Consider the following 26656-nt stretch of genomic DNA (forward strand, 5'->3'; position numbering starts at 1 on the left):
TTCTGAGCTTCCCACGGGACGGGGGGAGGCTGCTCCAGCCCCCACCACCCCCCCCAGCTGCAGAGATCCGCATCAATAGTCCCGGATGCCTGGGTTCCAGCAGGGAACAGCAGCTGAGGAGGCAGGGCCGCGCCTGATTCTGGGCTGGGGCTCCGGAGGCAGCATCGCTGGAGGTGCAGAGGGGGGCGCGGACACCCCGACATCCCAGCCACTCACGTCCGAGTCTCTCTCTCTTTCTGGCTGCGGGGCACCCCCGTGGGATGGGAATTGCACTGCTGGGGAGCAGCCCCTTACGGGGAGGGGGGGCTCTTGCTAGACAACACCCCAACATCCATTTCCAGAGATCCCCTCTTCCCTCCCCTCCCCCCCCCAGGCGGGCGACCCCCTGGGCAGGCCTTGCCCGCCTGCATTTTTGGCTTGGAGTCAGACTTTGGCAAACAAAAAAAGCTGGGAGGAGGGGGGGGGGACAGGCTCCAAACTGCCCCCCCTCCAGGCCCCCAGAGAGAAGGTTAAGGCAAGAGCTATACCTCTGAGGCAGCACACAGACCATGAGCTGCCCCGCCCCCAGCCCACGTCCCGTCCCCCCCCAGCAGTGGGGGGCACAGTGAAGGCAGCTGTGGATTGTCCGAGCCCGCTGGGTGCTGGGCAGGGGGTGGGATGCCTGTGGATGGGGCTCTCCCTGTGCCCACCCCACTTCCCCGGGGTGCTAGGGGGTCTCCTCGGAGTTCTTGCTCTCGGCCGGGCTCTCCTCAGAGCTGGGGGGCTCTGCCGACGGGGGGGGCTGCGACGAGTCGTCCTCGAACATTTCGGGGTTTTCCAGCATCTCCCGGATGAGGGGGGGCATGGGGCCGGGGATCTCCATCTTCAGGGTGATGGCTCGCTCTGCGCCTGTGACGGGGGAGAGAGAGAAGCGGTGAGGCGGCGCCGCAGGAGGCTGCGAGCTTCCCTGCAGCGGTGCCGCCTGGGCGGCCATCAGTGCTGTGAGCTTCCCCCCAGCGGTGCCCTGGGACATGGGTGCTGCGAGCTTCCCCCCAGCAGTGCCCTGGGACATGGGTGCTGTGAGCTTCCCCCCAGCGGTGCCCTGCTGATGGCATGCCTGCACCTTTGGTGCTGATCCCGCGCAGATCGGTGATTTTCATCAGCATGCGGGGGAACATGTACGGCTTGTTGGGTCTGCGCCGGCGGGCGTAGATTTTCAAAGCTTCCAGCAAGGGCTCCTGCAGCTTATCCACTTTCTCTGGCTCCTCCAGGTCCATCCGATCTGGGGGGGGGGGGGGGGGGGGGGGGGGGAAACACGCACTGGGTATCACTGCCCCATACCCAGCCCCCTCGCACGCCCCCGGCCCGCCCCCTGCTGGGAGAGGCCAGGACTGGCGCAGCTGTGATGGCGTCGGTGTGACGCAGCCCCCCCCTCCCCCTTCCCGGGTCCCAGGGGAGACGGGGGCCGGCCGGTACCTCCGCAGATGAGGCAGATGGCGCTGAGCAACCCAGTCTCGGTGTCGTCCATCTCCAGGGGCAGTAGCTGCCCGGCGAAGGCGAACACCAGGTCGGTGAGGGGCCCGAAGCCGGCGTTGTGCATCTGGGTGCGGTTCAGGGTCAGGCCGTCCGAGAAGGTCATGGTGTCCTGTTCCGGCGTGTAGCGCGTGCAGATCCGCAGCATCTGCCGGGGGAATTTAAAAAAATCACGAAAGATGATTTCCAACTGGAGCAGGTGCAGAGACGGGAGACTAGGATGATCCGAGGAATGGAAAACCTGCCTAATGAGAGGAGACTCAAAGAGCTTGACTTGTTTAGCCTGACCAAAAGAAGGCTGAGGGGAGATCGGATTGCTCTCTATAAATACATCAGAGGGATCAATACCAGGGAGGAAGAGGAGTTATTTAAGTTCAGCGCCAAGGTGGACACAAGAACCGATGGCTATAAACTGGCCATCAGGAAGTTTAGACTTGAAATTAGACGCAGGTTTCTAACCATCAGGGGAGTGAAGTTCTGGAGCAGCCTCCCAAGGGGAGCCGTGGGGGCAAAAAGCCTAGCTGGCTTCAAAACGGAGCTTGATAAGTTTATGGGGGGGGGGGGGGGGAGAGAGATACAGCTTAATTTGGCAATTAACTGATCTTTGACAACTAGCAGTAAATACACCCAATGGCCTGTGATGGGATGTTAGATGCGGTGGGTTCTCAGTTACTACAGAGAATTCTTTCCCGGTGTCTGGCTGGTGAGTCTTGCCCACATGCTCAGGGTTTAGCTTCGCCATATTTGGGGTGGGGAAGGAATTTCCCCCAGGGCAGATTGGCAGAGGCCCTGGGGGGTTTCTCGCCTTCCTCTGCAGCATGGGGCATGGCTCACTGGTTGGTGGATTCTCTGTACCTTGACGTCTTTAACCCGTGATCTGAGGACGTCAGTAACTCAGCCCTAGGTTAGGGTCTGTTACAGGAGTGGGCGGGTGAGGGTCTGTGGCCTGCGTCGTGCAGGAGGTCAGACTAGCTGATCACGTTGGTCCCTTCTGACCTTAAGAGTCTAGGAGTGGAACCGGGGGGACGGGGGTTAGCACTGGACAGACCTGCTGGGCTGGCCCCTCCTCACGCAGCCTCCACGGCTGGTCCCAGAACCTCCTGAGGCAGGCAAAGCTGGGACCCAGGATCTCACCGAGCCGCGGGGACAGGACGGAGGAAGAGTGGGAGAGAGAAGACGGAGGCTCGAGGCAGCTGCGCTTCCCCCTGAGCACCCCCCAGCTAGCTGCGCCCCCTGCCCCCCCTCACCAGGATGTCCAGGCAGGCCGCCTTGAGCAGGGTGATTTGGTCGGCGATGCTGAGGGTGGTGAAGCCCGGCAGGCGCTTGGCGAACTCCACGATCTTGATGATGCACTTGGTGGCCAGTTCGCTGAACTTGTCCCACAGCCCCAGGTCCAGCTGCACCCGGTGATCAGCGCTGGAGTTCTGGGGGGCGGGAGGGTTAACGTTGCACCGTCTGTAGCTCAGAGCCAGGGGGTGTCCTGCTGCTCCTGGGAGATGACTCGGCCGGCACGGCAGCTGGGCACCCTAACCTGGTCTCCCCTGCCAGAGCCAGGCACACAACCTGGGCTCCTCGACCCCCACCGGGGCGGGCACAGAACCTGCGTGTTTAAGGGCATGGGGCAGAGGCACCCCCCTTTCCCTCGCAGCTCTGGGGCTGGCAGGGGGCACTGGTGCCACCTGGTGGCCACAGGGATCCAGCGTGTTGGGGGGGGGGCCCACGCAGCCTGGCTGAGAACAGCCTCACCTTGTGACAGCAGTGGGCGGGCAGGGATGCTAGAACAAGGCTCGGGGTGCAGGGAGCTGGGGGACGGCTCTGACGCTGGAGGCAGGGGAGTGGGCGAGGCAGGCCGCGCCCTGTCTCACCGTGGTGTATTTGCCCAGCTGGCATAGTGAGGGGAAGGTCTCCTGGTGGGCCTTGCTGACTTTCTGGATCAGCTCCTCCAGCTGGGGGGTCATTTCGTAGCTGTCCACCACCACCTCCTCCTTCACGTCCTTCTTCTTCTTGTTCCTGTCGTTCCGCACGGCTGCGGGGGGAGGAGAGGGGGTGAGGACACGGCCCCGCGCGCCCGGCCCTGGCCCCGGCTCAGAGTCCGGGGCTGTGTTGGGAATGCCACACGGTCGGGGGGGCATTTGGCCCGGATGTTCTGACCCCTTCCCCCCAGCTGGGATGCTCTTCTCTCAGAGCTCACCACGCAGCCCTGTGGCCAGTCCCTGGCTGCTGTGAATTTATGTGGTGTCATGGATTTCACGGGGCTCTGATCTGCACCAGGTAGGGCTCTGACCCCATTGACTCCAATGCAGCGACGCCCATTTACACCATACAGGGCTCTGACCCCACTGACTCCAATGCAGCGATGCCCATTTACACCATACAGGGCTCTGACCCCACTGACTCCAATGCAGCGACGCCCATTTACACCCGCTGGGCATGTGACTGGAAGGGCCACACAACTACGAAGCCGCTATTGGTGCAGTCCCCTTTTCCCTCTTGCCCCGGCTGCACAGAGGCAGTGTGGGCTAGTGGCTAGGGCAGCAGCCGGGGCCCCAGACGACCCGCGGTCTATTCCCTGCTCTGCTGGATCACCTTGGGCAACTGGCTGCTGTCTCTGTGCCTCAGTTTCCCTTTGTGCTCCAGTGAGACGGGGGTTACGGGGCCCGGCGTCTGGGCTGCCCCTCTAGCCACTAGCGCACTGTAAATAGTAACAACGGGAGGTGTCCCTGCTGACGGTATTTCTTCCACTGGGTGTCCCAGGGTGAGGGAGCATCTGGTGCAAGCGACTGTCCCTGGGCAGGGGCAGCGAATCCTTCCAGCGGGGAATTCCCTCTGCCCCAGAGCCAACACCTGTAACCCAGGTTCATACACGTGGCCCTCCTTTTTACTGACCCCCAGCAGTTAATGAGCCTGTACTGAGCAATCAGATCAGTTCTTAGTTCAGAGGGTCTGAGCCCCACCGGGGGGGGGGGGCAGGATTTTGCCCCGTTAGCTTTGGAAAGCTGCTGGCATTGGCAAAGCCAGTGGCATGGAGGAGGGGTTCTCCCAGTTCCGGAGCTGCCGTAGTGACTCTCCCATTGGCAAAGAGAAACCTCTAGGGCATGCCCAGTACTAGGGAGAGAAGGCAGCTGTCATGGGGGGCCCCCCCAACTGCTGTTTACAGTGTTCATTCGGCAGGGGAGAAAAGCAGAGTCCTGCCTGCCCAGAGCAACCTGGCAGCGGGCACCCCTTGAAACGCATTCCCATCCGTGGTCCTGGGGGCAGCCAGGGAGATGGCAGCTTGCAGGGCCCAGCCGGCCGCCCACGAGGAACAAGACGGAGACAGCAGGGACGCAGACCCCCCCCCCCCCGGCCAGGCTCCAGGCCGCGGGCTAGTGGCAGGAGGCGCTGTTACACACCCCTGCGTCAACGGCACCGTCTCTGCTGCTCAGCGGTGAGCGGGGCCCACCGCCCGGCTGGCACTCAGGCTGGGCCCGCAGGGGGGCTGGGGGCAGTAGCTCGGCGAGGGTGGGTAGGAGCCGGTCTGGTTTGGGAGTCGCCTCCTCCTGACCAGGCTGTGCTGGGCCGGCGTCCCCAGCCCTACACCCCTCGCCCATCCTGCCCCCCCCGGAGGCAGCTCTGCCCGCCCAGCCGGGGCCTGCAGCCGGGGTTCCCAGCCGCCCTCCCACCCGTCTCGAGCCTTCGCTTGGGAAAACACCAAGGTCTGTGCTCAGCCCAAGGAAAACAGGAAGCGGAGGACACGGAGGCCGGATGGAGCGCCGGGGGCCTCCGATACAGGGGAGTGGGGGTGCATGGCACAGCCCCCTTCCCCCACAGTCTCTCCCAGCATACACCCAGGGAGCCCATCACCCCGAGGCCTGCCGGCAGACCGGCCAGCCTGCGGGCTCCTGCAGCCGGCCCCCCTCGGGCTTGCCTAGTAGCCCAATAGCCCCAGCCAGCTGTACCCCTGCGGTGCGTGGCTGGGGGGCAGGCTGGACCCCCACTGGCCATCCAGCGTCTAACACTAGCCAAGGGCGGCCGGGAGCCCAGTCTGATTGGCTACCTGGTTTCTCCTGATGGATTCCGATTGGCCACCTGGCTCAGAACATGGGTTCGCCCCTGACGGGGCTGCATTCCGATTGGCTGCCCAGCGCCCCCTGCGAACACCCGGGCTGCCCCACACCAGCTGCCCCGGGGAGCCCCGGCTTGCCCAGACTCTCGCTGCACCTGTCCAGGAGGGCCCGTTGCAAACGACTCGGAGCCGTGACCGCCTACGCTTGGCCTCCCGGCTTCGCCCGCAGGTGGCGGGGAGGAGAAGGATGAGGAGGGATGAAGACATCCCCCAGCCTGGGGGGACGTGGGGGGAATCACGCCTGCCATCCCCAAACCAGGGCATCGGAGAGCACAGCCAGGGCCCCCCTCCCGCCCGGGGCCCCGGCGTTCCTGTTGCATGTGCACTCTCCCGGCCCGCCCTGTGGCCGCACATTTCCAGGCTGCACTTCCTGCTCACCCCTGGATGGAGAGCCGGGGGGGAATCTGGCAACAGGATACGCGAGCCGGCAGGATATCCACTTATAGCCTCGGCCAGCACAATGCGGGCAGGGAGGGGCTGCCCCGCTCCCGCCCCACGCAGCCGGGCACCGCTCTGCCTTGCAGATAACCTCTGCAGGGGGTTAGGTCCCACTGAGGCAAGATTTCCCTCCCCCCCCCCCCACCACCCCTGCCTGTCCCATCTGCTGGCACCCTCAGCCCATTGAAAGCCCCCCGTGTGTGTTTGTGTGTGTGAGAAGAATCAGGTGGGATGGCAAAAGCTCAGCTGGTGCGTGGAGTGGGGGGTGGGAGGCGGGTTCCCCCCCCCCGATCTGGGTCCTGGGCCAGTCTTCTGTACTGTGCTGTTCGCACGCCCACCAGCTGTGTGGGGCGGGGCAGCCAATGGGGTTCGCACCCCCTTGATCTCTTTTGGGGGTCCTGGTGCAGTCCAATTCTAGCCAGGCCAGCGGCGGAGAGGGAGGGAGGATGCCAAGGATCCCCGCCCCTGCCCAATCCTGGCCCGATTCCTGTAGACCACCCATTTCCCGTCTCCGCAGAGACATTCCCCCCCCCCGCCAAACACTGCCCTTAAAGCGACAGGAGCCTGGAAATCAATGGCCAGGGCTGAGACAGAGACATTCTTAATTACGGGCTCTTAAAGAGACAGTGATTAATAGGGGCCCCATCCCGGCCCGGCGCGCGAGGACATGCCTTAGCAGTCGGGAGTAAAAGCAACAGCCGCCAAGAGGCACTTTGTCTCCAGATGGACGGTCCGGCTGACAGCACTCTTAAAGGGCCAGCGGCCCTCTTTCAAGCCTTCTCTCAGCTCCCGACGTGGCTCGGCAAAGGAGGGTGTGTGTGAGAGAGATCAGCACCAGGGGGCATGGTTACGGCTGCGGTGGCTCCTAAGAATCACGGCCCTAGCCAGGCTGGGCTGCAAGCCTTCTCTGTCGATGGGCCAGAACCAAGGATTTGAACCTCCATGAGATTCAGATCCAATTCTGGCCCCCGTGTCCTGTTCCCAGCTGATTCCGGCTAACCTGGCCTGACCAGCCCAGGGACTACCCATGTTGGAAGCATGTCCTGGCGTGTCCTTGCCGTGGGCGCCAGCCTTGCATGAGACCGGCCCAAAACCAGAGCCTGGATCCTAACTCCCACCCCGCCACAGATTCGAACTAGAACCCTGGATCCAAAGCCTATGTCCTACCCCGGGACGCAATCCGGCCCCATCTGTACCTGAGCGCGCCGGACGGGCAAAGATCTCTACAAACACTACGGAGTTCGGTGGCGCGCACGCCCTTCCCCTAACGCGTGCGGCTTCGAGAGCCTCTGTTTTCACATCTCCTCTGCACCAGCTTTCCACCTCAGCGCAGTGGGGCAGAGACCTGCAGAGCATTTGGGGGGTAGGGGATTGGGGGGAACTGGTGCCCGGGGGGCCCCGTCGCTCTGCACGTCTCGTGCGTGTACCAGCTGGCTCCAAGAGGTGTCATCCCCATGCCCTTGCCCCTAGCTCCCCATCTCCTCTGCCCCCCCACCCTGCCCCAGCTCCGGGCTCCGGACCTCACCTTCTTTGGACATGCCAACCTCGAAGCATTTCTGGAGCCGGCAGTACTGGCAGCGGTTGCGGGTCACCTTGTTGATCTGGCAGTTCTTGTCGCGGTGGCATGTATACACCATGTTTTTCTGGATGCTTCGGCGAAAGAATCCCTGGGCGGGGGGAGACCGGGACATGCAGGTGATCGCGGGGTGTCAGAGATAGGGGTGGGGCGAGAATAGGCAGGGAAGGGGGTTCACCCAGGCTTCCTATAGCTCCGAGCAGGTGCCTGGCCAAAGACGCACCCCCAAAACGCAAACTCAACCCACTGCACCAGGCAGACCCCGTCACCCCCGCCTGGCATCTCAGATCACCAGTGGTTGCGGCAGAGGGAGCTGGTGCAGATCACACCAACGGGTCCCTCCAGCCTGGCGCTTTAGCTCCAACACCCGGGATGCTTGAGAGTCAACCTCCCCGTCACGGGCAATCGTGGACTGATCCGCCCTTTGGGCATGTGCCCTCCTGACCCCTGGCATTTAGGAGCTGGCTTGTGCCATCAGCAGGAGAATGTTTAGGCCGTCTGGCTGGGATTTGCAACGGGAGTGAGTGGGGTGCCCAGGGGCAATGTGCTCGACCCCACCAGGCCCCTTTGCACATCCTGTCTTCCGATGCAATGCACAATTCAGGTAATTGCCTTGCCTTTCTCTAAATCCTATAGAATCATAGAGATGTGGGGCTGGAAGGGACTTCAAGGGGTCATCCAGTCCCTCCCCCTGCACTGAGGCAGGATTAAGTATACCTAGACCATCCCTGACAGATCCTATAGCATGAGAGCATCCAGTGGCGGTGAGTTCCACAGGATCATCTTCTGAAAAAACTCTGAATGGGGCAGGCGTCCCCCTTGGCCTACGCGCCCATGAATTGTCTCTGTCCTGGTCATTCTCTTAAGACTCGTCTTCATGGGGAAATCAGCTGGAATAATAATTACGCCTCGTTCGTTTCACCAGTCGATCTCAGAGCGCTTTATAAATCAGGGCACTACCATTAGCCCCACTAGACAGGTGGGGAAACTGAGGCACAAAGTGGTCACCCAACAGAGTCAGGATTAGAACCCAGGGTTCCCAAGTCCTAACCCAGCACTCAGGCCTTCGGACTATGCTGCTATTCTGGACTAAAAGCCACTTTTCTTGCAAAATAAGGACTGCACTTCCAAATCTCTGCTCCCCCCCGTCTGCATTGTGAGCTCTTTGTGGCAGGGACTATCCCTGGCACAACGGGGGCCCTGATCTCAGCGGGGTTTGTGCAGCGCCTGGCACAACAGGACCCAATCTCGTCACAGCAGCCATACTACAAACTCCCCCCATCGCCTGCTCCCGGGGACCCAGGTCTTTTCCCCAAGCAGTGGCGGTTAATTTAAGGCTTATCAGTGCGAACCGATCACGCCGCAGTTTCAGGGTGTCCAAGGCCAGCAGGGACCATCGGGCCGTCTCGTCTGACCGCCTGGACAGCACAGGCCGTTACCCTTCACCCCTGCACGCTGAGCCGAGTCACTTGGGTTAGATTGAAGCATTTCAGCCCCCAGGAGACTGAATTGGTGCAGGCCACCGGCAGAGACCAGGAGGGAGCAAGGTGCCACCGGTGCCCAAGGCCCCTGCTACGGCAGGGAATTGATTAGGCACGATATGCCCAGATGGTCCCAGCAGACAGCCGCCCCCCACGCGGCAGAGGAAGGTGAAAGCCCCCTAGGTCCCTGCCAGTCTGATCTGGGGGGAAACTGTGTGCGACTCCGAATGGGGGACCGTGAGCAAGACCCGCCAGCCGGGGAACTGGGAAGGATTAACTGGGACAGCATTTGGATCGTTCCTCCCTGGCCCCTTCCAGCTGGGGGAGCCCCCCTGTGAGCAGCAAAGACCCTGGGACCCCAGGTGATTCCAGCTGCACCCAGGGGTGCCCAAATGAGAGCCCGGCTCCAGAGGGGGAAAGGAATGTGGTGGCCACCACGGGGGGGGTGTCCCCATTACACCCCCCCCCACACAAACTCACCTTGCAGCCTTCGCAGGAGCTGACGCCGTAGTGGTAGCCAGAGGATTTATCGTTGCACACGAAGCAGGGCTTGTAGACGCGGGGGGGCGGGGGCGGCGAGGGAGAGCTGGGCACCATCTCCTCTGAACTTGTGCTCTGGGTCTCCACGGCTGCAGAGAGAGGGACGGGCAGGGGGGAGTCAGGAGCCAGCGTGCGGGAAAACCCCATGGGCTGCACGACCCAGGTTAGCGGGAAGGGGGAACAGGAAGAGCTCCGCCAGCCGGCAACTTCTGACAGCTGATCTGGGCAGGAGCCTTCTCTGAGGTCTGGCGTTGGGGGCTTCCAGTCCTGGGGGTCCCTGGGGTGGTCAGGAGGGGCCCCAAGGAACATGTTACTGTGGGATCCCTCTGGCCTGGGGCAGCCAGGGCCATTCGCTAGGAACTTAGCACTGGCCAAAATAACCAGAGGGGAAAAGGAGGGGGGGGGAAATCAAATCCCTCCCCTCAACCTGCCCCCAGGCCAGAACCAGCCCCCCATCTCCCTGCCCTCCACCCCCAGGCCAGAGCCAGCCCCCCATCTCCCTGCCCTCCACCCCCAGGCCAGAGCCAGCCCACCATCTCCCTGCCTCCCCACCCAGGCCAGAGCCAGCCCCCCATCTCCCTGCCTCCCCACCCAGGCCAGAGCCAGCCCCCCATCTCCCTGCCCTCCACCCCCAGGCCAGAGCCAGCCCCCCATCTCCCTGCCCTCCACCCCCAGGCCAGAGCCAGCCCCCCATCTCCCTGCCTCCCCACCCAGGATGCCCTCCATCCTCCCATCTTCCCCCCAACCAGAAACAGCCCCTCAATCCTCCCACCAGGCCAGGGCCCCATCTTCCCTGCTCTGCCCTACCCCAGATCCCGGCTCCCTGTTCCCCTGCCCTCCCTCCCACAGCCAGAGCCAGCCCCCCACCATCCCCCCAGCCAGCCAGGCGGCCCCAGGCCGGGCTGCAAACTGTTTTCAATTCTATCTTTCAGCACAGAGCGAATTTCCTGCAGCCAGCCCCTAAATGCCACATTCCAGCCCAAACAGGTTGGAATTGTTACCAGAGCTGTGTAATCTAATCCCCCTTCCCCCAGGCCCACAGCAGGGTGGGGGAACAGGGGGGATATTGGGGGGGGGGGCACGCACACCCATAGCCGACAGGGACAGGGGCTTATCCCTCCACACACAGAGGTCCCGGCATTGCGTCACGCCTCTTTGCCTTTCGGCTGCTTTATCCCCCACCCGACCCCGGGGAAACCCCCGTCAGTTCAGTGTCTGCCCAGGTTGGGACAGTCTCCAAAGCATCAGCTTCCCCAGTATGCAAAGCCTGGGGGCAGGGGGTCAGTAGAGTTGGGGCTGTGCACCCCACATTCAATTTTCTTCAAAAAGGAAAACAATAGCAACCCTACAATAACAAACCAGCATGTCCAGCCCCTAGGGCCCTGAGCAGCTCCAAGATAACAAATCGGTGTGTACCGATTGGTGCTAAGAAGTAACCCTACAACAACACACTAGCACACCCAGCTCCAGCACTCACAGGAGACCCTACAATAACAAACCAGCATGGTGAGGGGTGCAATTTCCAAGCAATCTTTTTTCCCTGTGGGTTCTGCAGTAGGAAGAGGAGGTTTCTGCAGAATTTAAGTTTAAGTTGCCAGTCCTTCAGGTGGTATCAATACCCTTCCAAACACGACCAGAAGCCACAGCCTGAGTCTGCAGCCAGCCAGCCAAAAGCAATAGCTCCAACTGCTCCCTTTCGATGGGCTGTTAATTCTGGAACTTAATGATGAAAGCAGCCTGAGATATCCCCCAGGTGCAGAATTTCCAGGCAACTCGCAGAGTTCAGCAATATTCCACAGGATACGGGAACACCAGGACTTTCTAGGGGAAAACTGGTAGCACGTTAAATCCGCTGCTTTGTTTCTCTTGTGCAAATTGCGGCCTGAGTGGCGGCTAGCCCCTATATACCACGGGCCTGGCACAGAGCAATGGATGTATGCAATGCTGCCCTCTACTGGATGCCATCAGAACTGCCCAGATGTGTGCCATAGGCCCTGTACTGTTAGCAGCTAAGGGGGATGCTTCTGTAGCTCAAGCAGTAGACGTCAGGGCTCCTAGAATAGGATGCAGGTTCTGTCCTTGCTGTTGTACAGTCCCCATTAGGTCTTTGAAGGTAAACCAGGCGAGATCTCCGGAGAGGAGAGTCTCCCGCTGGACGCTGTTCAGCCCCCCCAGGAAAAGGGTCAGGACTGGGGAAACGCCACATAGACAGCTAGACTGGGCCCTAGGCCACTGCGGTTCTGCTGCTGACCCGGTGTGCGTGCATCCTTCCTGTGTCCTCCTGATACACACCCCAGCTGGGGGGAAGTTCCTGCCTTTGCTTCTGGCTGGAAGAGAGACCCTTCCCCAGGCTCCTTTCTCAGTTCCCTGCTTCTCCAGTGGGCACCACCCTACTTCCAGCTCCTTTCCTTGACTACAGCCCCCTGCTCAGAAACTTTTCCCCTCCCTGGATGCCAGCTCTGCCCCTACCACCTGCTTAATTCCTCCTGCTACCGGGATGCTGTGTCTGGCTCTTACCCAACACCCCAGATACTGCCCTTGCCCAGCTCTGGGAGAATACAGCAAGGCGAGAGAAGGCCTAGATGGCATGCACACGCCTGGGATCCCTCTTCTACCATCCTCGCCCTCAGCAGGGTGGGGGGCAGGGGGATGGAAGGGGCACACACTTGCTTGCCTCACTTCTCCCAGCCCCACATAGTGCCGGAGGGAGGGCGGAGCTGGCCCAAGCTGGCACCCCGCTGGCCCCATGCAGGGCACAGATTGCACGGGCAGGGGAGCAGGGGTTAGCTCTCCAGGGTGCAAGAAGGCAGAGCAGCGCCTCCCACTGGCAGCAGCTGCAACAGCCTCTGCAAGCTCCGTCTCCCAGCAGCAGCCTCTGGTGGCTGCAACCGGAATTTCCAGCGGGGGCAGAAACCCTCAGCGGCCAGGATCCGGAGCCGGCAAAGCAACACTCGAATCATCTAGTCTGACCTCCTGCACATTGCAGGCCACAGACCCTCACCCACCCACTCCTGTAATAGACCCCGATGTCTGGCTGCAGATCAGCTTCCCATTACAGAAGAAACCAGTAACATGGAGAACTGGGTATTTTACTTAGTGCAACCTGAATATATTGCATTCACCAGTCCTGGAGCCGAGGCCGTTACAAACGGCACACAGGCAACTTCCTCTTTGAGAAATCTCAGCCCCAACCCCAAAGCCCAGTTCCCAGGGTGCAAGTCTGCCACGAGAATAATTAAACTCGGTTAGAGAGATGAGAGCTGGGAGCAAAGCGGGGTGCAACCGGAAGTTTACAAAGGAGGGGGCCCAGATCGAGGGTTTCCATGGGCACCACGGTCCTTGCAGGTCCTTGCAGGTCCTGCTCGCTCTTCTGCCCCCCGTGCGTGAGTTCAGTTCACAGGGAATGACACGTGGAAGCAGAAACGTTAGCCCTCCCTCCCCCGCCCGCACACACACAATATTTCCACTGTGGGGACCACTAGTCCCTAACACCACTCCAGTTCTGCCATCCCTGGGTATGGCTGAGCCTGGCATAGCACAGGGAGCAGGCTCAGCCACCGGGTGTGCGGTGCTGCCTCTGCCATCTGCGGCCCAGGGGGCAGCCCCCTTGCACCCCTGAAGCAAACTGCCTCTTGCTGCTTGCAACAGCTCCCTGGTGGGTGCATGTGCATCACCCAACAACAGGGCGCCTCTTCCAAGACGGCACACTGCCCGCAGGCCAAGAACCAGCAAGACTACGCAACAGCACCACCTGGTGACTCCCGCCACAACAGCAATAAGGAACAGGCCTCAGTTTCACATGCCGTCCAAGCGGCCGCATCCCTCCTCCGCCAGGCTTCCTTTCTGCTCCGATTTCTGCCAAACAGAGCTACGGCCTCCAGCCAAAACCTCAGCTCCAAGCCCCCGAGATCCACAGGGGTTTAGATCGAGGGGCAAAGTTGGCAGCTGGCCCCATGGGCCAAACCAATGTCCCGGCATCTAGTTGCCTGCAAACACTGGGGGTCCTATACTCCACACCCCTCTCCCATGTCCCTTGCACCCCAGATCTCACCCAGGGGGAGCGTCTAGCTTTTTGCCTTGGCCGAGGCATGGGGGAGCTCCTGCGGCCCTCTGCAACATCCCTTCCCCCCACGGGAGACAATCTCATCTCCATGACAGACAGGCCAAGTGGCCGATTAGAGGCTCATGAATTTTAACCCTCTGCATTTTTCCCCTTCTTTACAATCAGACAATAGGGGATTTCAGAGCTCTCCCTGTGACACCGGGAGATCAGCAGAGAGACAAAGCAGGGGAGGGTCAGGTGATTAGATCTCAACTGCAGCCTTTTATTTACCTGAAGGTAAGCCATAAACACACACAGGAGCCTTTGAATGACTGGCTGGAGCAAGGGAGACGCATGGGAATGCGTGTGTGTCTCTCCATGAGTGAGCTTGATTTTGTGAGTCTGCAAGACCGTGTGTCTGTGTGGATCATGTTTGTGCGGGCACACAAATGTGAGAGCACACGTGTGCAGAAACTGCAGAAGTGTGCGGAAGGTGCTTGACTGAGTGAATGTGCACAGTCCTGGGTCGTCCTCCCCCGCCCCCACCACATGAGCATGATTCAGGGTGTGCACAGTCCCCGGCGATTTGACTCGGGATTTCCACAGTCTATGTTCACACTCGACAGGAACATCCCAGGAGGATGCAGCAGGACTCCTAGCCCCCCTCATAGCTCCCTCTCCCCCACCAGCAGTCCCTGCCCCAGGGATCTGTCTCCAGGGGCCAAGGACGGCCCCTCCCTTACCAGCATCTGGGCCTCTGCCCGTTCCCACCCGCAGGCCCATGGGGCAGGGACAGCTGCTCAGCTGAGGACAGATGCCTGGAGGAGGAGGGTGCGGTTCATGGGGAGCAAAGGGAGTGAGGAGAACCAGACCTCGCCCCAGGTGCCACCCCGCCGCATAAGACTCAGCCGGGGGCCTCTGCCGCCCTGGGTCGTGCTGCCCCCGGCCCAGAGAGCTCGGCCGACTCCTGGAAACGGCCTGGGGAGATGTGACTGCACTGGCCAGGGGGCCTCCAGCAGGTCCAAGGCTGAGCTGTGGACAGGGGTCACCGAGCGCCCTAGGAGCCCACGGGTCACAGCCCGGCTGCCCCCAGCTGCCATCTCTTGCTAAGCAGGGAAGAGCTGGGGGTGGGGGTGGACTCCTTCCGCGAGGGCATGTGGAGCCAGTGCCCCTCACCCCCTACAGGTCCCAGCCACCCCCAGGGAACGGGGTCCCCTGATCCCCCAACCCCAGGAATGGGTTCAAAGCCCCCGTCGTGTGGCCGTGGCTGAGACACAAGCACCAGCAGACAGGACTCTGGGAAGCAGGGGGCCCCGTGCCTTGTGCCTCTGCTGATGAACGGTGCTGGGGAAGGTCCCCCCCCTTCCCCCCCAGGGACACGGCTGGCTTCTGAGTCCATCCCCACAAACCAACCCGGACCAGCCTCGTCTGTCCACCCCCCTCGAGCCATCAGAGCTGGCAGAGATACCCGGGCATGGGCAGCAGAGGAGGCTAGCCCCCAGTGAGGGGCACCCCCTGGAAATCCAGCCCTAGGAGCCTGCAAGGTTCCTCAGACACTAACCCCACTCCCTCGGATATCGCTGCCCCCCCCCACACAGCTCCCCGAGATACTGCCCCTCCCCGATACCTCCCCGGCGCACCCCCCCCCAGACACCGCTCTCAAAATAGATCGCTCCCCTCTCCCCACAGCCGGCTTGGCAGGGCCTGTTTAGCAACCATTTCATCAAGAACAAACAGAGCCACAAAATTCCTGGTCTGCTGATTGCATTTTACAGCCTGCTTCCTTCCTGCCTGGAGCAGCGGAGTGGGAGAGGGCGTGTGAAGAAAGAAAGAAAGAAAGAAAGAAAGAAAGAAAGAAAGAAAGAAAGAAAGAAAAGCACGTGGCGGAGATAGAGAGAGCTCTTTCCATCTAGTTGCTCGGGGTAGCCCTCCTAAATCAGGATGATGCTCACAGCTCAGAGCCGCGGTCAAGACCCCAGCCCCCCTGCCAACTCCCTGTGGCTGCAGCCCAAAAGCCAGGCTGACAGGTCTACTGCACCATTAGCAGAGATAAACCCAGAGCCCTGCAACAGGTGGGAGCAGAGGGGAGGAAATAAATCCAGCATCAGGACAGCCCGTGCTGTGCCCAGGGCCTCCCACCTCCGCAGAGAGGGGAAGAGCCGGGCAGGCCATAAATCCCCCCTGCACCGCCAGCCGTCTGATGCGCTGCGCTTTTCAACACGGGGCGAACAAAGCCACACATATTGCTGGGGGCAGGAGGCAACTCTGCCTCCACACAGGTGGATTCTGACCAAAGATCTCAGGGGACAGCACGGCCTAGTGTGCGGAGCCCAAGGCTGGGCCCCAAGACTCCTGGGTTCTGATCCCGGAGTTGGGTGAGGCATGTGGCAATAGAGGAAAAGAGCTGGGAATCTTGAATCTAGACAGGTGTGTTTACTAGGTAAAGCAGGGCTTGGCAGTCAGGACTCCCGGGGTCACGTGTGAGTTCGCAGAGGGAGTCTGGTCATTACAGAATGAGTCAGGACTCCTGGGTTCTATTTCCAGCTCTGCCACTGACTCTCTGTCTAATCCTAGACAAACCATGACCTGCCGGAGGTGGAATATGATTAACGTGAAGTTCTGTGCGAGTGAGTGTCTGTTGTTAGATGGAGTCAAAACCCCACCACTGATCCAAAGACGCCCCCCTCCCCCCAACTGCTGGGAGCAGGGACCATCTCTGATTTCACAGGGCATTCCTCCCAGAGGACCCTTTACAAACACAAGCAGCGCTTAGATGAAGCCGCCTCTGGGGAGGAACGCAGCAGCCGGTTACCAGCCGCACAGCAATGTGGCGTGGTGGTTTTAGTGAGGGACCGTGCAAGAGAAAACCTTTCTCATGGGAGTGAAAGCCCAAGCGGGGATCTGGCCACCAAGCCCTTGGATTAAGAGCCCACATCTCAGGCAGGGCAGGGGGGAGTTTTTAACGAGCAATGCCTACTGGGAGACTCCCTCTGACTGGTGTACGTTATACCTCGGGGTGCTGGAAAAGGACCACCTCTTCCTGCAGCCGGCGAGCCCGACAGGCTGGTGGGGGTGTTTCCTTCAGCTATTTATTGCTATTTACCAAAGACAATGTTTGAGCTATAAAGAAAGTCCCAGCCAGGGAACCTGCTGCCATTGAAATCAACGGGGGAAATCCAGGAGGGACAAAGAGGCATGTATGGGGAGAGAGAGAGAGTTGGGTGCGTATGGAAGATAGATAGATAGAGAGATAGATAGAGAGATAGATAACTTGGGAGCAGCGGTCTGGGCCCATACAATTGCAGTCGTGTTAATTTCAAACCCAAGACCTTGTCTCCGAGGCAGAGCAGCACCAGATTAAAAAGTGTGAATTTAAAGGGATTTAGGCCTTGTCTACATAAGAGATTTTCTCAGTGTGGCTGAAGGCACCGGCAAAGTTACCCTGGTCTAGCCCCACCCGCCCACCTCCAGAGCATTCCTGGGCTGCGTCCGCACTAGGAAGTTGTCGTGGTTGAACACTACTGGTCTAGCCAAAGCCGTATAACCATCACCCCGCCTCCCCCATGCAGGCACAATTATACCAGGAGAAAGGGGCCTATGCCGCTATAGCTCATTCATAGCTGGGCAGGGGAAGATAGACCAGCGGGACTGCATCCGCTCCAAGGGCCGTGTTGGTATCACTCTCAATAACAAATAAACCCTTTAACCAACCCAGCTAGACTGGTACGAACACCGGCTGCAGAGCAGGCGTCCACCCAGCCGGTTAGACTGATCTCATTAGATCGCTACAGCTGGCATCTCTTTCCTCTTTCCAAGATCTCAGATTAAGAGAGGAACTTACTGTGGTTTAGCGTAAATAGGTTCAAAACCAATTTAAGGGCTTGTCTACATGGAAAGTTCTCCTGAGATAAGCTAAGGGGGGGAACTGAAACCACTATTGTTATCCCAGTCTAACACCCAGTGTGGACACACATATACTGGCATAAAAGGGCCTTTTCCCCCTATACCTTACGTTGCTTTGAAAGTGACTTAAACTGAGCCCAAAAAAAAGCCACTCTCAGTCTGAACGAAGGCTACGTCTACACTACGGGCAGTAGAGTGGCCCAGCTGCAGTGGTACGGCTGTAGCCCCATAGCATGGACACTTCCTACATGGACAGAAGGGGGTCGTCCGTTGATGGAGGCAACCCACCTCCCTGGGCCGCAGTGGCAAGATGGAGAGAATTCTCCGGGCGCCCTCGCTGCATCTGCACCCGGGACTAGGTTGACTTCACTACGGGTGCAGGGGTGTGAATTTTTTCACACCGAGCGATGTAGCGAGGGCGATCTAAATTTGAAAGCTGGGCCAGGCCTAAGAGTGTCCACATGGAGAGTTAAACTGGGGCAGTCAGAGCCACTTATCCAGCGAGGATGATACCACTAGAACACCCCATGTGGACAAGCCCGGCCAACGCAGCACCTGGAGAGGAATTTGCCCCAACCGGTTCGCTCCTTGATGGGGAATAAACGAAAATCTAGGAGCGGAGTCTCTCCTTCTAGGGCTTCCAGGCCCAACCTAAGGTGCAGATAACAGCACTGTGCATTTCTAGGGGGGCTCCCAGGGACTCCTCATCCGCTCTTTATCACCTCCTCCACTCCCAGTCCCAGGAGCAGCATCTTAGACCAGCGGTTCTCAAACTTCACTGCACCGCGACCCCCTTCAGACACAGAAATGACTACCCGACCCCGGGTGCGGGGACTGAAGCCTGAGCCCAGCTGTTCTCTCCAGTCCCCCTGAAGCATCTGGCTCCGGTCACTGTCGGAAGACAGGCTGCTGGGCTAGATGGACCGTGGGTCTGACCCAGTCTGGCCGTTCTTACATGCTTATGAATGACCCGGCCCAGTGGGGGGTAATGGGAACCAGAATCTGGCTCATGCTCCATTCAAGGTGTCTCAACCTGGATTCCGGATCCTTTTTCGGGCACCAGTCCTAGATGGGCTCTGCTGTGAGGCATAAAAAAGGGGATTTTGCAAAATAAGGCCCTGTCTGCACCCGGAGTGCTTGCCCAGTACAGGAATAGCTACGGCCTTGTGTGGGGAGGCAGCTATGCTGGCAAGATCGTGCTTTGTTCCACTATAAGAAAACTCCCACCCCAACACCCTGCCCCACAGAAAAGAAGCTGCACCGGAATAGGCAGAGTTTGGCTGGGACACTGGCGCCGGCACAGTCACGGATGACACTTCTCCACACGCACACACCTCGGCCAACAGAGCTGTGCCGCTGCCGTGCAGATTGGTCTAATCTCCGGCTGCCAAAGCACGTTGGCGCCAGTATAACCGTGTCTACACTGGCCCAGCAATGTAATTCAAATGGGGAGCGGTGCTGTCAGGTGGCCGCTGAATACGCCAGCAGGTGCAGCCAGCAGTGACCTGCCAGGGTGATTAATAACATTGATCCTTTGCCCTTTGATCTGAAAGCACTCTGCAGACACTTGCTAATTAAGCCTCAGGGAGGGGTAGAGGAGGAAACTGAGGGGTAGCGTGGGGAAGTGCCTGGCTCACGATCATGTGGCTAATTCACGGCGCAGCCGGGAAGAGAATCCCGGAGTGCTGGTTCCCAGAGGCCTGCTGGAAGCACAAAGATCCCGCGCCACCCCACGCTGGGACTAGAATCCAGAAGTCCCAGCGCCCTGCCCCTGCTCTATCCCGAGACATCACTTCTCCCAGAGCCGGGGAGGAGACCCAGGAGCTCAGCCTTCCCCTTCCCTGCCTCCCAAAGCCTGTGCTCGCTGCGCGAGGAGGGGAAAGACCGATTTCTCTGCCGAAGGTGAGTGTTCGTGCCTCTGGCAGAGCCCAAAACCAGATCCAGGCAGCGGCTTAGGCCGGGCAAAGCCCCCGGGGTGATTCACAGGGTGGCGCAATGGAGCGGGCCCTCGCCTGGGACTCAGGAGAGCCGGGTTCCACGCTCAGTTCTGCTATGTAACCTCGCGTTAGTCACTCCCCCTGCCCTGTCCTGTCCCTGGGTTTCCCCCGCCATATAATGGGGATGCTATACTGACTGCTTTTGTGAAGCAATTTAAAATCTGTTTATTCTGGCGCTAGGGCACTTGGCGAGGCTGGCATGGGCGGGCAGGCTGTGCCAAGGACTGGTCCTGGATTCGGCCCAGCAGCAGGGTGGGTGGCACAGAGGTGCCCCCTGTACCTAATCAGCTCCCATTACATGGACAGCAAAGGGGGGTGAAAGTCTGTCCCCTACACCCCATTACATTTCAGCTAGCTCCCTGAGCACAACACTTGTCCCCACACACAGGCTCAGCTCTGGGGTCCTTTCTGGTCCCTCCCCCTGGCCCTGCAAGGGGGGGGGTCAGTGATGGCAGGGGTGCACCGACAGCACCCTGCCCCACCTGCCGGGGCTCCCCTTGCCCCTCCCCCGTCATTACTTTAGTGTCACGGTATTACTGAGATTGGGCCCCCCGCGCCAGGTGCTGCACGGCCACAGAGTGAGAGACAGCCCCTGCCCAAAGAGTTCACAGTGTAGACCAGGGGTGGCCAAACTGGCTCATGAGCCATGGAGCCCCCTATGTCTTCCCATTCTCCACCTACCAGACTGGGCTGGGGAGCTTCTGCCCTGCAGCAGGATCCTAGAGGATCCTGCCCAGCGGGGAGACGGCCTTCAGGGGATCAGTTAAGTTTGACCACCCCTGGTTTAGGCAGAGGGTTGCAGGGCAAACTGAGGCACAATAGCAGAGTGGGAATAGAACCCAGGTGTCCTGATCCCACAGCCACCAGACCAGACCAGCCTGCCGGTCATTCCTGCTGTCCTCCCCTCCTCGAGACCAGGTCCCAAGGTCTGGAACTGACCCAGCACTGGCAGGGGCTTCGTTTCCCCTAAGACAGGTGGGGGCTCAGGACTTTGGGATCTGGGAGTGGAGAAGAGGCCCTTGGTCCCGTCTAGTGCAGCCCTCCCAGCCAGGGCGGGGCTGCCCCCTACTACAGCGCTTTGTCCTAAAGCACCTGGGCTCCCGGCCCTTCCCCTGGGGGGGACACGCACCAGATCCAGCTCCTGGCGGCAGGGCAATGGGGCCCTGGGCCCTTATCCTGGGGAAGTCATTCCCTGGCTGGATCAATCCCAGTTTCTCCAGTTTTCCTAATGCCACCCTCTGTAACTCATCCTTCTCCCCCTTAAGGCTCCCTCCCCACCCCCTCCCGCTGTCCACCCCACACATCCAGCCCCCTCTCTCTCTCCCCTCACTGCACGTCCATCTCTTCTGGCCCCAGGGTTCAGTTTTGCTCCGAGTTTTTGCCCCAGAGCGGAGTGCAACATTCCCCCCACCCCCTTTCCCAGCCCTTCCTCCCCATCTACTGGGTGAGAGAGAAAAGGGGGCCCAGCTCCCGAGGCCTCTTATCAGATCTGGAGCCTGCTGGTAACTTTACAGAAGGCCGGGACAGGCCAGCGGGCCTGTCGTTTCCTGGAGAGAATCACATTACAACCTTCGCTTAATCCATCCTAATAGCTTCTGTACACAACACGCCAACCCTCCAGGAGCCCTGTGGGGGGAGTTACTATGGAGAAGGGGTGGATGGACCCATCCCACCTGCGCCCCTAAATCCTCAACCCCGGGGGGGGGGGGCGGGAATGCTGGGTGCTCCGCTCCGCTGGGGACGCGTGTGGGATAGACAGCCAGACACACGGACCGATCCGTGAAGACTGGGTCACCCCATTCCCCAGCGCTCTGACCCCATTCCCACTGGTTGGCCCTTTCGCAGCCTGCAGGCCCGGCTCTGGGACTCAGGGGGGGCCCAGCCACCTGGGGCGTGGAACTGTTCTACATGGGGCTGCCCGGGGAGGCGCAGACGGGTCCCTGTGACTCAGTCGCCTTCCTCTCGGTGCCAACTGGGGCTTGCAATTGTCTCTCCCCCCCCAAAGCCACGTGGGCCCCTGACGCAGGGCGCTCCGCTCCCCTCCCCCCTCCCCTGCTGCCAGGCCCCTGCTGCCAGCCTGATCCCATAATGCTGGCTCATTTCCTCTCTGCGCAGCAGGTGCCCCCCCCCCCTCGCCAAGCAGCCAATCAGAGGGGAACTGGGGCGGCGTCACCCCGGGGCAGGGTCCCTCGCTAGCCAATTGCATCCAGCCCGCGGCCACATGCCCACGTGAGAGCGGGCACCAGCAGAAGGGTGTGGGCAGGGGAGCCGAGCTGCCGGCAGGAAACGCTCAGCGCAGAAGGGGGCAGCTGCTGAGTTCGCAGGCGCTGAGCTCTGCAGGCCAGGTGCCGCCCCAGCTCAGCCCTGCAGCATCCCTGGATGCTCGGCTGCCCCAGCCTCCCCTCCTCCGCCCGCCCTGCCCTGCTTCCCCACCCCAGCCCCATCCTGCCCAGCTCCGAAGCCTCTAGGAGGGGCAGCCAGCAACAGGCCCCATAGAATCCCCCCACTACTGAGCACGCACCCCCCCCCCCCCGCCCGCCCGCCCCATGCTCATGGGATGCTGCAAAGTTCCACGCTGGCACGACCCCGCCACGGTCAGCGGCACCCCACGGCCCTATTTAATCCCGAAACGCAAGGTCCCTGGATCCCTGGGCAGCCTCCTGGGGGAGCTGTAACGGGATCAGTTCTCCTGCGAGCCCAGCCCGAGGGGCGCCCTGGTTCTGACGGCCCAGCCCGCTTGCTCTCTTCCTGTCAAAGTTCCTTCTCCCAGCTCTGCCGCTGCCTGGCCTGGGTCAGGAAGTTTGGTGCTGGTGGTTGGGGGGTTTTTTTTTGTGTGTGTGTGTTTTTTTTTTAAAGCCTAAATTGCTGAAATTGAGGAAATTCCTGCCCTCGCCTCGCTGGGCTTCAAACAGGCCATTTATAACCAGCCATAAAATGTTTGCAGCTGGGTCGCTATATAAGCCATTTGTCTCAGTAACTGCATTCCTGACACTTTACAAAGGGAGTCATCCACAAACGCCCGCCCCCCCCGCCGCACCCCGCACACTCAGACACACACCACAAGCAAACACCCACCCGTGTGGCAGCGTCATGCAAAGACTCACAGTCCACCGTGGGGAAGCGCTCGCCCTGCTGTCTCCCAACCGCACCCGCATCCCTTGTCCAGACACACCCATGCAAACCAACACAGAACCCTTCGACAGGCACGCTAACGCAAACACACACAAACAAATGCACGCTCCTGCACTGTCTAGGAGACACACGCTCACCCACACACATCCCTGGTCTGACACACCCACACCCCTGATCAGTCCCGGGCTGGGACGTTTAGTAGCCACTGCTTTTGCCAGCCCAGCCCCAAACTGCGTCACGCTCCCTTTGACAACAGCGGCGCCGAAGCCACCCCCTAGCGACCTTGCTCTGCCCCCCATGACACACAGCACCCTGCTTTCCAGGACATCTGGGTCAGCTGAGCAGGGAGTGAATGGAACTACCCACAAGTTGCCCTCAGGAGGATTGCTGCCAAGGCGAGGGCACTGGGCCCGGATGGTAGGAAATCAAAATAGGATCCGTCTGTCTGGATGGGGGCACTGGGGCTCCTCACCCACTAGGGCCCAGTCGCTGATCTCAGTGGGCCCACGCTGATGTAAGACCTATGCCCGTGCCTTCCCTGGAAGCGTGTGCCTTGTGGGCCCTGCTGCCTGGGAGGGTGGGGGTGGCCACGGCCTCCCAGCCTGCACAGAGCAGGGCTCAGCCCCTCTACCCGGCCTGATTCCCCCTGCTCCACCCCTCAGGGGGTCATTGGCTGCCAAGCAGAGCGGGCATCGAAGAGGGGGGAATCCTGGGCTGGGAGTGCCCCACGCTCCTCCTTGCCCAGGTGATGATGACGACACAGGAGCCAGCCCCAGGGTGGGGACAACCTGGCTGGCCTGGCTCCACTGGGTGAGATTAGCAGCGAGGCCCGGAGGGAGAGGAGTCGTCAGCCCAGAGATGAGGACAGATAGACAGACGGAGGTGTATCCTCACTCGGGAAGGGGAGGGATGAGCCCCAAGAGGTTGGGAGGGTCAGTGGGGCTCAGGCTGGGCTGGGCCTGTCACATGAAGCCTGGGGCAGTGCGAGGAAAGCTCACTGGGTTGCCAGCCGGAGCCCAGGGCAGCGAGGTGGCTGGGAGAATGGAGCAGAGGGAGGGGTGTTAATGCAAAGGGGGGGGACGTTTATTCCAGGCAAATGGGGAGATTGTTTCAGGCGTCTCATGACACCCAGGATGAGGCCTGGGTTCTGTTCCCAGCTCTGCCCCTGACCGGCTGTGTGATCTGGAGCAAGTCCCTCCGCCTCAGTTTCCCCTCCCACCCTTTGTCTATGCAGTCTGTGAGCTCTTTGGGGCGAGGACTGGCTCTGTGCAGGGCCCGGCGCAAGAAGGCCCTGATTTCAGCTGAGGCCTCTCGACGCTACACACACGTTCCGGGTCCACCCTGCCCCGATCCCTGACTCCCACCGCGGCGGGAGCCGATGGCAGAGGTACCAGGAAAAGAAGGGGCTCTCCAGGCTGGGTGGGCACGAGGCGAGCACTCAGCTCTGGTTGTTTACCGGGGCACCCTGCGCCGGGTCTGGACTGAACTATTTGGGCCCATCTGCATGCAACTGTCCTGCCGTCGCCCAGGCCATGGTGCCCGGCCCTGTTCCTGGGAGCAGGGACTGCTGGGTCGTTTCCCACCAGCCTGCTGCTTTCCCATTCACCTGCAGCTAAAGATGCCAGTTAAAATGAAAGACCCCCCCAGGCTCAGGCGTTGCAGCCAATCGGCAGGGCCCAGGCCCACAATACACCTGGGAGAGTGGGGTCAGACGGTCCCTTCCTTCACTAGCCCACCAGGGTACCCCCTGCCCAAGTTACAAACCCCAGGGAGAGGGGTACCCTGCGGCAAAGTGAGGCTATCAGGCTGGGAGTGGAGGGGAACAAATAAAGGAAAAGCAGAATCACCCCCCCACACACACACACACGTACATGGGGAGGCCAATCCCCCCACAGCGTTTTTAACATCAGACTCTGAATGCCAGCACCAGGGCCTGGGTTTGCAATGGATTCCCCTAAAAATCCCCCCCCCCTTCCCCTGGGAACTTCGGGGTGGTGGCGTCAGGGATCGGGCCAGGCTTCGACCTGCTTCCCGGGCCCTGGGTGCCAAGGGAGGGTTAGGTGCCACATTTTGGAGCGGGGAGAGACTTCGCAGGAAAAAGCTTTGCAGAGTAGGGTGGGGCTGGCTCTGAAATGAAACCATTGGAAAAGGGGGGGCTGAGATGGCGCAGGGGGAAAAGGTCAGATTTACTTGTGGGGCGCCCCACATTATACCTGTGCCCATCTCTGCCCCGCTAGGTGCCCGGGGCTGCCATGGGGTGTTCTCCCTGCCCTCCAAGCAGCTGCTGAACACAGCCTGCTCCTCAACTTGTAAACAGGAGCGGTGGCTGCCAAAGGCGGAGGAGATTTGGCTCCCACTCAAAGCAAGGCAGCCTGTGGCCGGGCGGATCGCTGCCATGGGGTCCTGGGGATGAAAGACTCCCCCCTCCCCGCCCGCCCCCTTTCCTCCTCCCGCACTCCTTCCCCGCTCCTGGCTCTGCCGGTGGGTTTCAGGTGGGGCTGGATGGCCATGCCCTGCCCCTACACCTCCGGCCACGGAGCTCCTCTTCCCAGCACTTCTCCAACCCCTCATCCTGTTTGCACGGCTCAGTGGATGGCCGCCAAATTTCCATATTTAAAAGAAAAAAAAAAAAATCCCTGGCTCTGCCTGGGGAGGATGGAAGAAATGACCCCGCCTGCCCTGCTCCCCACATCCCAGCGCACCTTCCTGGGCGCCCCCCTGCGCTCGAGGTCCCCTTGGGCTGGCAGACTTCAAAGCGCACCCTCACCTGGTCCTCATTTGGGTGCCCTCCGGTTCCTCTGGGGCTTTTCATTAACGCGCTAGAAACGAAGGGGGACTTAAAAGGGACACACGCCGCCCCCCCGGCCCCCCAGCCAAACAAGAGAGGATACCCCAGGGTCCCTGCCACTGAGCCACGCTGTCGCCCCCCCACCCCAGGAGCAGGGTAAAGCGGAGAGAGGCGATGGATGGAGGAAGACGGGGGGGGGGGGGGGGGGGGGGGGAATCCACGGCTCCCCCCCCCCCCCCCACAGACACACACCCCCTCTCCAAAAATACTTGGCACCAAAACTTTTTCTTCTCCTTTCCTTGGTCTGCGTAAAGTCCTAAAGCAGGAAACGAGCTCAGCAAAGAGCCGGGGCCAGATTGCGGGCGCGAAGTGGGTTTTCTGCTCCCCCCCCCCCCACTCGTGTAACACACGCACAACCCCCCCCCTCCCCCCGGCCAGGACGGCGCACGCCCCGCCGCCCCACAGGCGCACCGAAGCGCTCAGCCAGGGGCGTGCGCCCCTCACCACACACGCCCCACGGGCGCGCGGGGGGGGGGAACCACCCGCCACGGCCCAGCCCCACGCGTGTGGGCATGCATCCATCCACCCCGCACGGGGAAACCACCCCCCCCCACGGCCCAGCCCCACGCGTGTGGGCATCCATCCATCCACCCCACACGGGTGCACGGGGAAACCACCACCCCCTCCCCACGGCCCAGCCCCACGCGTGTGGGTATGCATCCATCCACCCCGCACGGGGAAACCACCGCCCCCCACGGCCCAGCCCCACGCGTGTGGGCATCCATCCATCCACCCCACACGGGTGCACGGGGAAACCACCACCCCCTCCCCACGGCCCAGCCCCACGCGTGTGGGTATGCATCCATCCACCCCGCACGGGGAAACCACCCCCCCCCACGGCCCAGCCCCACGCGTGTGGGCATCCCCCCCCCCCCCGGGAAGCGGAGTCACCTACAGTGCAGGCTGGCCGGCTGGGGCCAGCCGAAGGCATCCAGCGCCCCGAAGCAGGGGCTGACGGTCGCCCTCCGCAGCATGCAGGCGCCTCGGTTGGTGACATCGTAGAGCTGCCGGGGCGCCACGGCGAAGGCCTCCATGCAGTCGTACATCGCGCAGGGGAGGATGGCGAGCTGGCGGGGGGGGGG

The 26656-nt window shown here is 61.1% G+C and overlaps 1 protein-coding gene across 1 annotated transcript; it reads right to left on the reverse strand.

Annotated features, from left to right (window-relative positions):
• RARG (retinoic acid receptor gamma) lies at positions 1-26656 on the reverse strand. Its single transcript, XM_067529633.1, has 8 exons — positions 26470-26656; positions 9593-9741; positions 7581-7722; positions 3378-3538; positions 2760-2936; positions 1456-1660; positions 1103-1261; positions 1-888 (listed from the first exon to the last, which is right to left on the reverse strand). The coding sequence occupies exons 1-8, from the start codon at positions 26618-26620 to the stop codon at positions 707-709; spliced, it is 1326 nt and encodes a 441-aa protein (XP_067385734.1). The 5' UTR covers positions 26621-26656; the 3' UTR covers positions 1-706.

This window comes from Emydura macquarii, unplaced genomic scaffold, assembly GCF_026122565.2.
Source record: "Emydura macquarii macquarii isolate MOO-44397 ecotype Brisbane River unplaced genomic scaffold, CSIRO-AGI_Emac_v2 contig_2994, whole genome shotgun sequence".
NCBI lineage: Eukaryota > Metazoa > Chordata > Testudines > Chelidae > Emydura > Emydura macquarii.

Coding starts and splice junctions, on each gene's coding strand:
- RARG (XM_067529633.1), bottom strand. CDS start 26,620: ATGTACGACTGCATGGAGGCCTTCGCCGTGGCGCCCCGGCAGCTCTAC. Junction 1,262..1,455: donor CATCTGCCTCATCTGCGGAG/GTACCGGCCGGC, acceptor CCCCCCCCCCAG/ATCGGATGGACCTGGAGGAG. Junction 889..1,102: donor GCGCGGGATCAGCACCAAAG/GTGCAGGCATGC, acceptor CCCCCGTCACAG/GCGCAGAGCGAGCCATCACC.